The sequence below is a fragment of the Corylus avellana genome, chromosome ca3, assembly GCF_901000735.1.
Source record: "Corylus avellana chromosome ca3, CavTom2PMs-1.0".
NCBI lineage: Eukaryota > Viridiplantae > Streptophyta > Magnoliopsida > Fagales > Betulaceae > Corylus > Corylus avellana.
This window is the reverse complement of record NC_081543.1, coordinates 38,279,207-38,291,677: the sequence shown is the minus strand read 5'-3', so window position 1 is coordinate 38,291,677 and position 12,471 is coordinate 38,279,207. Positions and strand designations below refer to the sequence as shown.

General features: G+C 35.0%; 1 protein-coding gene and 1 pseudogene across 1 annotated transcript; both read left to right on the top strand.

Annotated features, from left to right (window-relative positions):
• The first annotated feature begins 3,148 nt into the window (after positions 1-3,148).
• On the top strand, positions 3,149-4,994 carry LOC132175318 (probable serine/threonine-protein kinase WNK11). Its single transcript, XM_059587211.1, has 3 exons — positions 3,149-3,278; positions 3,667-4,170; positions 4,332-4,994. Exons 2-3 carry the CDS (start codon positions 3,667-3,669, stop codon positions 4,722-4,724), a joined length of 897 nt encoding a protein of 298 aa, XP_059443194.1. The 5' UTR covers positions 3,149-3,278; the 3' UTR covers positions 4,725-4,994.
• A 2,964-nt stretch (positions 4,995-7,958) lies between these two features.
• Positions 7,959-10,647, top strand: LOC132174600 (probable inactive receptor kinase At2g26730; annotated as a pseudogene).
• Positions 10,648-12,471: the final 1,824 nt, after the last annotated feature.

Below are 12,471 nucleotides of genomic sequence, written 5' to 3'. Positions count from 1 at the left end.
TTGTTTTCTATCACATGGGCTACCCATGGGAATATCATATGGGATGTCAAACTTGGGGGCACCCCATAGATTCCAATACTACCCAATTAAGCATAATGGCAACCAATTTTGACCCTTCATAAATAAGACATTTGAGTTTCTTCACCCCTACGTATTGGATTAGGATTGGTTGTGATTCAATGATTGATTGCAATTTGCTCGGGTCTCAAATGAGAAAATGTTTCAATGAGGTTTATCTATTCAAACAAATGTCTCAACAGCCTGTAATACTTGTTTAGACAAGTGAACTTCATTAAAATCTTTTCTCAATTAGCTGTTCAAATTGGTCAATTGCAAAGATCGTGATCTACCATATCAAGTCATGGATTGCAAACCAAAAGATCCATTGATCTTCTAGTCTTTTGTGTTCCCTTCTTGTGTATTGCTTATTTGCTTAAGGAAATAAAAAATAGTCATGGATTGCAAAAGGAAAATTTACATAAGCATTAGTTTTTTCACATACAACTTTAGAAAAAAAAAATATTTCCCTTTCTCATAATTTCTTTAATTAGTCCAGATAAATGATCAAAGACCTTGGAAATGATATAATCTTGTCTATAAATAATAGAAAATGACCATGGAAGGTTTATTATGACCAAGTTGGTGGAATTATTCGCCTTAAAAGCTCTAATACGCACAAGCAATGGAATCAATAGTCTTCCTCGTACGTAATAATATATATTTTACGGTAAAGTTTTCTTTTAAATTGAATCGGAGATATTTATTTCAATTCAGTCTATTAAACTAACATGTAATCAAAATGTACGTGAAATGAATTTGAGAGATTTTTTCAAACTCAATTTAAAAGAAACCTTTGTTTTGTACTTGAAAAGCTCTGCCTACTGCCTAGCTAGCTAAGACATGATGATCATTGATCACATTCAATTTCCTTTCCTTTGACCCAAAACTTTAAAGAATAATGCCTTTCATGTGACATTTACATGCATGGAAGAATTGATCAAAGTTGGATCCAATTATGTGTTCATGCACTTTCCAATATTAATGGGAATTAAAGGTGATGAACGTGTTATGTGTACTAGTTCGATGTTCGGGCCCAAAAGATTGGAGTTACGTATGAAAAATGCAATGCAAAGGTGATCTATCTTCACGGGAAATGTACCATAATTCATGTTTCCCCTTGGATCAAGCTAGCTATATATTCATTTTCCATGGCTTTTAAATGCTTCACATGTCCTACGTATATATATAGTATATATGTTTAGGGGGGAGGCAATAGCCATTAGCCAACTTGGACTAATCACATGTTCCTTCATGCCTTCATAATTCCATGCATGCAAAACCCTAACATCAGATTTCTTCAAATCTTATCCATTGTTTTCAAATTAAATGTGTAAAGACATTTTCATATCAACATTTAGGAAAAATAAAATAAAATACACTTACTCCATCTAAACTAAAATAGTTAATATCGTTACAAGTTACTCAATCCGTTAGCATTTTGTCTTAAAATTGACCACAAAAAAAAAAACCCCACAAATGACACGCACATGACATTTTTTTTTTTAAATGCCCAAATTATTCATAAAAATATTAAAATAAAAAACAACAAAAATAGAGGGTAGTGGATTGAGAGGGGGTTCGACCGCTCTTAAACTAATAAGGGGTGACCAAACATCCGTAGAGGCTATAAAGGCCGTTTAGTCACCCCAAAATGGTTCTAACGATGGCCAAATCATCCTTACAACCTCTAGAGATGGTTCTACGTACTATTTTTCAAATAGTTAAGAGGTGTGGCCGAACCATTCTCACGGGTGTTCAACTACCGCCACCAGGTCAAAGAGGAGATGTTTGACCACCCTTTAGTTATTTCTTAATTATTAATTTTTAATAAGTTTTAGTCTAAGGCCGACCTTAATGTCCAGTTGGCCTTCAACTTTGAAAGCCAATCTGGCCGAAATTGGTAGATCGACCGTGTCAAAGAATGTGGAACTTAAGACTGGAAAATAATTTTCTTAGTAGCCAAACACCCTCACGCGTGGCTGCTAAAGACTTTTCCCTCCAATCCGATTACGGGCGTGCTCCAGCGATATCTCGGCGTCCGTGGGTCCCACGCTTGACAGTTACAAATTTCTAGGTACCAAAGTTGACTTTCTTCTTTCCCAACATACAAGGAAGGAACAAACCTCGTAAAAGACAATAAAGTCCCTAAAAGGGTAAAGACTAGGTTAACGTGGTACCCAAAATGGTAAGTCTCGATTTGGAAAATGATAGATATTTTATCGTCAAGATTTCAGGAATGTCGTGTGTTATTTTACTTTTTATTAATTGAATGGTAATTATATAGCAATTTTTAAAATAGCATTTCTCGTAAGATTATATATGTCAAATTTTAATTTAAACGTGTCAAACTGTTCCGTCTTTAACTTATTGATTTCATTCTGTCGAGTTCATAAGTTGTATAAAAAATTGTTAATCCTTATGTCATATATCGAACTCAAATTATGTTAATGCATATAGGTCAATCGTAATTGGACCAATTTAATTAGACGAGTTTCTTCTAACCCGCTACTTTCCTGTTGAATTTATATCGGGTTTGTAGATCACGTCAAAAATTGTGACTATTAAAGTACTTAACTCACATCTTATTCTCATACGATTGGATTGATGTCAATCTAAAGATTAATGAGTACTTCAGTTTCGTTGTACGAGAATTAGATGAAAGTTAAATATGTATTATTACTCCAAAATTTGTCAGCCATATATTTTATTTTATTGTTGTATATAATAATTTACATAATATATGTTATTTTAAATTTATAAAATAAAAATTTGACTGTGAATTGTGAAATACTTACTCCCACTTCGAAGTGAAGTGAAGAGGACCTTTTGCCAATACATTATTCGAAATATAAGTTTCCCTTTATAAACTTCACTATCAGATTTGACTGTCTGTTTCAAAAGAACAATCTTAAATTAAAAGCTAAAACGGTTTAAATTACCTTTATCCAAAAATTAATTAACCATTAACCAAGAAATTAACCGTGGTTAACCTCACCAAACCTAGTTCATTACGGATGAGACGGTCCACCCTAGCTCCTATAAATACCCTTCTCCAAACCCCTTTTGCTCTTCCATGTTTCTTGCTTTCGTTGCACTACTTTTGCAAAGTTGGCTCACTGCTTGATCGATTAGCTTCTCCAAAACTCTGTAGCTTTTTTGTTAAAGCAAAGCGGTTGAAGTTTAAAGCGGAAAACTTTCGGCGTTTTACCACTTTTACGGTAAGAGTTCTGGGCTATTCTATTCTGTTCTTCATTGCTTCTTCATATATGTTCTTCCGTTAATCAATCAAACGCTTCAAACCCATCAAAGATTGAAACTTTGTTGATTTTTTTGTCAAACTCTCATCTGGGTGTGTAAGATTTCCACTTTTTTGTACTTTTTTTTTTCCAGAAAATTTTATGTTAAGGTTTATGGGTTGAATATTGAAACTTAATTAGAGCTTTGATAAAATAAAAATAAATAAAAAATAAAAAAAACTGAGTCTGTTGAGTGTATCAGTTTGAGAATCTGGATCTTTATTTATGGTATGGGGTTTCAAATTTCTTGTCCCAAAACTTGTGCATATGTAGTGTTTGTTTGAATTATTTTGCATGTTTTTCTTTGAAGATGCCTAGTGTCAACCCTGATCCATCTGATAAGGACTCGGAGCAATTCGTGGAAATTGATCCAACGGGCCGCTATGGCCGCTACAACGAGCTGCTTGGGTCTGGGGCAGTGAAAAAAGTGTACCGTGCGTTCGATCAAGAAGAAGGCATAGAAGTAGCATGGAACCAAGTGAAGCTAAGAAACTTCACCTACGATCCCACCATGATCGACAGGCTCTACTCCGAGGTCCGGCTACTGAGAACCTTAAAGAACAAGAACATCATTGCCTTGCACAACGTGTGGAGGGACGGGGAAAACAACACCCTGAACTTCATCACCGAGGTGTGCACGAGTGGGAACTTGAGGGAATATAGGAAGAAGCATAGGCATGTTTCGATGAAGGCGTTGAAGAAGTGGTCTAAGCAGATTTTGAAGGGGTTGGACTACTTGCACACCCATGAGCCTTGTGTCATTCATAGAGATCTCAATTGCAGCAATGTCTTTGTCAATGGGAACGTTGGTCAGGTATGCACCTACTAACATTTTTAGACCATGTAGCCAAGCAATCAAATTTAGCCTTAATTACTTTCAATTTAAGCCTTTTTCTACGATATGGTTTAATAACAAGAAAACTTTGTCCTTTAATTTGGTGTTTCTTACTTTTTGAATTGGTTTTGTTTTGATAGGTAAAGATTGGTGATTTGGGATTGGCAGCAATAGTGGGGAAGAGCCATTTGGCGCATTCGGTATTGGGGACGCCGGAATTCATGGCACCGGAGCTTTACGAGGAGGATTATACAGAAATGGTGGACATCTACTCGTTTGGAATGTGCATACTAGAGATGGTGACTTTGGAAATTCCATATAGTGAGTGTGACAACGTTGCTAAGATATACAAGAAGGTGTCATCTGGGGTGAGGCCTCAAGCATTGAGCAAGATCAAGGATATGGAGGTGATGGCATTCATCGAGAAGTGCCTCTCCCAGCCGAGGGCTAGACCTTCTGCGGCGGAGCTCCTAAAGGATCCGTTCTTTGATGAAGTTGATGATGATGAAAATGATGAATTCTTTGCTTCATGATGAGCAATATTGTTTTCCAAGTGTGCTTAAATTTACAATTTGTTGTTTCAGTCTAGTTCTTTTTCAATTGTATTTGTTCATTTTTATTATTTGTGGTTTTTGGAGGGGCATAAGGAGGGTGGGTTTTGGCTTTGAAATCATATTCATTTTCTTTCTCTTTTAAAATGGAGGAATTGAATATTAGAATAGGGGAGGTGTTTAATTGGGGATGCTGTTGTTTTGTACATTGGATTTGATGTTTGAACACAACAAAAGTTGAAGTTAGAAAAGATTGAGTTTACTACTAGTGTTTGCTGCTTATTTATCTTAAAAGTTTAAGTCGACAGAATGTGGTAAATTTAATTATTCAAACACTCTTCTTTACGTGGGGACTTCTACATTGATACCACTTTAAATATCCTTAAAGTTTAAGGAGATTTAAATGGAGCATATAGCCCCATTATTTTGATGTTTTCTTGAAACAATTTTCCAAAGTGGATTTCAAGCATGTTTATTTTAAGAAGATACTGTTATCACACTTATCACAATTCAAGATTTCAACTTAATGGAATAAAGGGCAAAAAAAAAAAAAAAAAAAAATTGAAGTCAATGGGTTGATTTGGTTCTAAAGACTAAACATATTCTTTTGTATCTAATAAAGTGCCAACCTAGAGATTATGACATTCAGAAGCAAGTGGCCTTTGAGATTCAGTAAAGTGGCTATTCGCATGGGGCAAAGAATAATGACTAGGGGAAGTGGGGGTGGCCCAATGGCCTTGTGGGTGTGCTGTTGCCTCACTGGCATAGGCAGAGTCCTCTATTTTCTTAAAAGAAAAAAAAAAGGGTTGAGAATTTGGCATCAAACTTTGTCAATGCTGATAGGTTTTATAATATCTTAGGCCTGTGGACTAGATACCTCATCCATCAATTAACTGACTCGAGAACAATTGCACGGTACTAATGTTACACGGGATCCCTTTTTTTGGCACGTTAGCAACCGTCTCCATGATTTTCGGCACGAGCCAATCGCATGACAAGAGTTGTGGGATGTATGGAGTATTTGCGATTGGGAAGGCACATGGTAGACGGTTATAATGGCAAAATCTACTATAAAGAGCGGCTTAGGTAAAAGAAGACTTTTTTGTCTTCTTCCTTTTGCACACTATCTCTGCTTTTCTTAAGAATATCTTCTTTTGAATTATACTGATCTAAGCATCGAAAGAATCCCTGCTAGCCCATGCCAACAACTCTTAACTCTTTTGCTAAGCTCTTCTTTGTTTGGAGGTACTTTCGATTGTTATCTTGACAGACAGTCAACTGCCCTAACATAATGTATAAATGTAGTGCTTAGCAAAAAGAATAGGTTAAGAAGTATGAAACAAATTAGGAGAAAGTCTAAGTTTTGTAATAAAATAATCGAATATGATTAGTGTGCAAGTAACGTGCTTTACGCGTAAAGAAGCGAAGGATTATTTAAGCATAAATTGTGATAATTAACAAGCCTTGTATAAAATAAATCATTTCCTCAAGTTTTTGTTGGGTGTGCTTACTACAAAAGAAATCATATATTTTAAGAGTATTAGGTACGTATGAATGAGTGTTCAAAATGTATTGATATGAATTATAAGGTTAAATATGTTAATATATTGATTAAATTTATTCTTTTTTATTAGTTTATATTAAATTTTTAGAATAAATAAAGATTTAATATGATATCAGATTTCAAACCCTAACTCTACAGATTACTCTATTTTTAGTTAAATATTTGACATGTTCAACCTCACTTTATTGAGAGAAAGTTAGAGCTCATAAGAATGAGTGTTAATATATTAAGGAAAGAATGCTCAATTGGACCATTGGTTCCCGAGGTATGGTTTTTTTATCAAATCGTTCCCTAAAAAGTTGAAAATTGATAAATTTATTCCTTAAGATTCAAACATTATCAAATAGATCATTTTGTCTACTTTCTATTAAAAATTTGGGAAAAATGTAAAATTAGTAAATGTGGTTTACCTGATTTGCAATTAGCTCATTGTAGTATCAAAATAAATTCAAAAGCCCCTGAGGTATGCCAAAAAAATAATTGAATCTCTAAAGTCAAATTATGTTCACTGACTTAACAGATTTTGATAGCTTGAAATGTTAAGAGCCAATAAAATTGTGATATTTGTCATATTTAAATCAGTACCATACTAACGAAATATATTAAATTAGTGGACGAAATTTAACTGTAGAGACTAAATTATTTTTTTGGCATATCTCAAGGACTTTTGAGTTCATTTTGATACCACATGTAGTTAATTATAAATCAAGTAAACCACAAGGACTAATTTTACATTTTTCCCTAAAAATTTAACCGTGTCATCACGTTATGACCGCAGAAACGACATGATATACCTAAGTGTGAAAAAGATGTAGGATACATAAGGCGACACAAATAAAGAAGATGGAGTGGTTTGTCTCAACATGGTTGACGTTAACAAGAAGGAATTACAGAAATCACAATCTGAGTGAATGAACAGAACAATGAGTTACCTCTCACGACATTGACAAGAAACAATGGAAAGATAAAACAAATGAAGATTAAAAAAACTGGACAAAAGGGCCTCCATGTGGCCGTAAAGATTGAACAGAACAATGAGCCAGCAATCTTTGACAAAAGGGTGAAGACAAATTTATATATATATAATTTTAATTTTTTTCTTATCTTTTATTTTTATGTTTTTTTATAAAGCCAGACATGTGTCGTTATCTTCATTTATTACAAAAGTTTAAGTCAATAGTTGAAATTGTGGGTACTGTTGAGTCAAAATTCGAACACTTCTGTTTTGATACTATGTTAAATTACTATGGATAAAAAAAATTGAATTTAATCATTTAATTAATACTCTGACAACCTTTTAATGCGGTCTTTAATACATGTTATACTTGGTCTGAAAACACTAGACATAGCAAACAAAAAAAGGAACCAAACAAAGGCATAGATGGCAACTGGCAACTTCGAAAGTGCCACTCTTTTAAGTTTAGAAGATCCAAGAAAAACATAGAATTCTCTGAATACCGTATCAGTATTTTGCTTTGATGATGTCATTTCTGATGTGTCTGCTTATTCAAACATCATCTGCTTAATGTCATGACTGTATACATGAATGTGACATCACATAGAAGATAACTAATTAATGTATATGTATGAAACATTGGTGATGTCGCATACAGAAGAAAAGATAGTCATAAAAACATTGGAAACTATGAAGGAAGATGTCCTCATCTGATGTATCAAAACAAAAGGAGGAGCAGCAATATATAATGATTCGGAATCTGTGATTTGAGATGTCTTAAAGAACAAAGAAAGAGTTTTGATGATCCAAAATAAACATCACAGACTAAAATATGCAGAGCCAGAGGGTGTTCAATCTGTTTTTGAAGAGGGTAGTTGTATGCATTGCTGTTCTTCCTCTCCTGATGGTGCTCTCTAATGGAGGTCAGTTATCAGAATCTCAATCTTTGTTCAGTTTCATTAAAGCTGTTGATCCACAAAATGTGCTGAGAATTGAGTGGAATGGGTTGCTGCCACATCCCTGCATGCATGAGTTGAAGGGTGTAAAATGCAATTTACAGGCTACTGCCATAGAAGAAATCTGGCTTGAAAATTTGAATCTTAGTGGCATAGTTGATGCTGTTACCCTTTGCAGGCTCCCAAATCTGCAAGTTCTAAGCTTAGCAAAGAATCACATCAGAGGAAACATCCCTTACTCAATATTGTACTGCACAAGGCTGACTTATTTAAATCTAAGCAACAATCTTCTGAGTGGAAGGTTGCCTATGGCTGCTCTAACAGAATTGAAATATCTCAGGACCTTGGACATCTCTAACAATCGTTTTACAAGCAGCATGCCATATTTGATGCAGGAGCTCAAGAATCTCTATACATATTCCTTGAAATCAAGTGCATTACAGAAAGTTAGCAGTGGAGACAAGGTAGAGGCAAGGGAATTAATGGACACACCTTCAGAAAGCCCAAAAAGTAGCAGTGAAAACTCAAATAAACACTACTGGGTAAACGGGGGGATTCTAGTTCTTGTCATTGCATTCTTTCTGTTTTGTACCTACTTAGTGAGAAAGAGGATCAATTTAGCCAAAGAGAGGGAGATTCTGAAGGGCCTTCAGGACTCTCCTCCTCCCAAAACACCAACCCCCAAGGCTAAAGAGGAAGTTGAGGCAGTCGAAAGGCGGTCAGAGCTTGTGTTCTTTGTTGAGGAGCAGGAAAGGTTCAAATTGGAGGACCTCCTTGAAGCCACAGCTGACTTGCAAAACCAGACACTTTGCAGCACCCTTTACAAGGTAATACTTAAAAACAGTGCCCTTTTTGCAGTCAAAAGATTGAAGAAATTGCAGGTATCCTTTGAGGAGTTTGGCCAAACAATGATCCAGATAGGGAACTTAAAGCATCCAAACATTCTGCCCCTTGTTGGTTACCATTCAACAAATGAAGAAAAACTTTTCATCTATAACTATCAAAGCAATGGGAGTCTGCTAAACTTGCTAGAAGGTAAGTTGAGATCTAATACTTCCAGACATGGCAAGTCATCCTGTGTAACCAAAGCAGGTCATAGTCAGGCTGTCCATCACTCAAACACAAAAGAGAATTTGCTTGCCTTTTGGCTTGCAAACACATACACACCCACCACACAGCTGCACTCATGCATCAACACAAAATAAAACTAGAAAATTTTCTAGGCCTTTGAATAAGGAGTTGGCCTATTCTAGTTCTGAGAGCATTCATATTTGGCTAGTTAAAGGTTATTTTAGCTAACCATGATGCAAATTTGGGTGAAAAATCACCAATATTGATAAAATTTGCTGAGTTGGATGTAAATGCTCTAAGGCTTTTAAAATATAAAATAGATCTTCTAAAATGAGTTGTAGTGTCCGCGTTCGTTCTGATCCCAACCTAAGCTCAAATCTTGGAGTTAAGGAACTTGATTTTTGGCAGGAAAATAAAGAATAATGTTAGAATATTAGTAAAATAATTAAATTAACCATTTCTTATCAGTTTAAGTTTTTGGGATAACTGGTAATTTAATATGGTATGAGCCAAGTTCTAAGTTCGACGATGCATGTCTCTATCATTTATTCATATTTCAATTAGATATTTCATGTGTTGGCCTCCTATCAACTTAAGTTTTGGGATAATTGTGATTTAACAAATAAAATAACTTTTGACAAATTCAGGAACTCAGCAATCAGATATGTCTTCAGCTCTGCTAACATTTTTGGTCTCTGCAGAATATATTGAAGATAAGCGGGACTTCCCTTGGGGACTTCGGTTGTCCATAGCAAGTGGGATTGCAAAGGGTTTGGCCTTCATCTATCAAAGTTCTGATGAGCAGGAGGAGATAATCCCCCATGGGAATCTTAAGCTATCAAACATACTCCTGGATGAAAATAATGTACCACTGATAAGTGAATATGGGTTTTCAAGATTTCTTGACTCCAGCAAACTCTGTGTCTTGAACCCCATTAGTGGTTATACAGCTCCTGAGAAAAGCTTAACAGAAAAGGAGATGTTTTTAGCTTTGGAGTGATTCTCCTGGAGCTACTGACAGGCAAAACTGTGGAGAAGAGTGGGATAGACCTTCCTAAATGGGTGAGGGCTATGGTGAGGGAGGAATGGACTGGAGAGGTCTTTGACAAAGAGGTGAGCAAAGCTGCAACTCACTGGGCATTTCCCTTGCTGAATATAGCCCTCAAATGTGTATCACATTCTCCTGAGGATCGGCCAACCATGGCAGAAGTTTTGGAGAAGATTGGGGAGGTTGTGACTGTGCAAGGAGACCATTCTAATTCACTTGATGAATCTTGTTTTGGATCCAACCAACATGATTGCTGTGTTCTTCACACTATCATAACTGATATTTGGGATAGTCCTGGATCAAATTACTGAAGCTTTTGGTTATGATCTACATATATATTTATCATCTGCATGTTTTGTGTTACGTACGTCAATGCTTTTATATACACTTTAACGTGATACATTGTTAGGTTTTGAGGGAACCTAGACCCTTTAGATTCGTTGAAGGGAACCTAAAACCGTTTTAAATATAAAGTTTGGATTAATTTTCTTGTTGTTTTATTCATAACATAATGTCCTTTAAATAGGCAAACTATTACAATATTTTAGAGGGCTGAATCATCAACTCTTATTAGAATACAAACTAGGGCTGAGTCATCAAGACTTTTTCATGGAAATAAATAAAGACAATATCAAATAAAAATAAACACAATAAAATATTCTACGGTATTTATATTTTAATATATCATAATATTAATAAAACTCTATTCTCGTAACATTTTGTTTCTTTTAATTTAGAAGAACATAAGCTATCTCTCAGTCAAGCACAATGCTCAATTCATGTTAAACATTAACATATCAGTCTAAGTTTCCACTACATGATTGTGGGAGGTATAGCCAATCTGCCAACGTATGCATTAAGCATAGTGTAATGCCTTTTTCTTCTCTTTTTTCCAAGCTATAGTCCAAATGTTTATGAGTGCAGTTTTCTGCAGCAAAAAGAGAAAATAGAGGAGAAAAAAGGCTGCTGCAAATCTGATTTTTCTCCTTTCTGTTTCAACATTGGGAATTTATACATTGAAACACACCAATTTTTAGCCTAAGAATTGGACAACTCCATATCCTTAACTCATAACACAAACATATTCCAAAAGCTTAAGTTGATAGTTAATTATAAATTCTAACGGACAAATATGACAGTATGAAACAAGTATGCTATAAATGAACCATCTTATGTCAAGGACTTCCTGCAGAAGAGAAAGCAATTCTCTTGATCATGATCATCTTAAAAACGTTACAAAAGGTGGCGTTTGTAGTAAGAATAAAAGCATCTCTCTTCCCCCAACCAACAAAGCTGCCCTGTCAGATTCTTAACATACTGTAAGGAAATTGCTCACAAACAAAGTCATGGTTACCCTTAAATTAGAAGCCAACCCTAATTACACGGTGAGGTTTCCTCATCCACATGATCTTGACTAATAATTAATGGTTGGGACCTGCTGTGGTTTGGATCAGGAATTTTTACATCATCTTCTCCATTTCAAGTAAAATGGTGAGAAGTCATCTTATAATCAGAATTTTGTTTTATTACTTCTAACGGGATAGATGGTGTGTCTCATTATTTAAAATTTTTTAAATGTCGTAGCTAGTAACATATTTATCATGTAACAACATATATACCATTAGATTTGTAAAATTTAATTTTAATCATGAAATGAGTACTCTTCCCCATTTCAAGTGAAATTGAGAGAATCACGGGCGAAACCACATTGGGTCCTATAAATTTTTTTTTTCTTTTATTAAAAAAAAAAGTGCCCTTTGAGGGATCCTAATACTCAAGAATTCTTATTTCAACCATTCAATTTAAAAATAATGGTCTGGAATTGAGAAAATCTAGATGGTAAAATACCTTAAAAAATCTAAGTGATAGAATACCCTAAAAGATGTTGATCCCTTTTGGGTGTGTCACATCTTAACAATCATCTTGGATGGTATTTTTGTTAAACCCTAAATACTTACTCAACACACTAAATGATATAAGATGGGGACTCCTTGTGCCACCTCACTGTTGGGCTCCACCCCAACAATTATCATCAGTGCTTTATTTTTTTGCCTGAAAAGACAATCTTAGTTCTTTTAATATTTCCTTAAATCTGTTAATTTTGCTGGTTAGACCATAACCATCTGTTGCCTTTT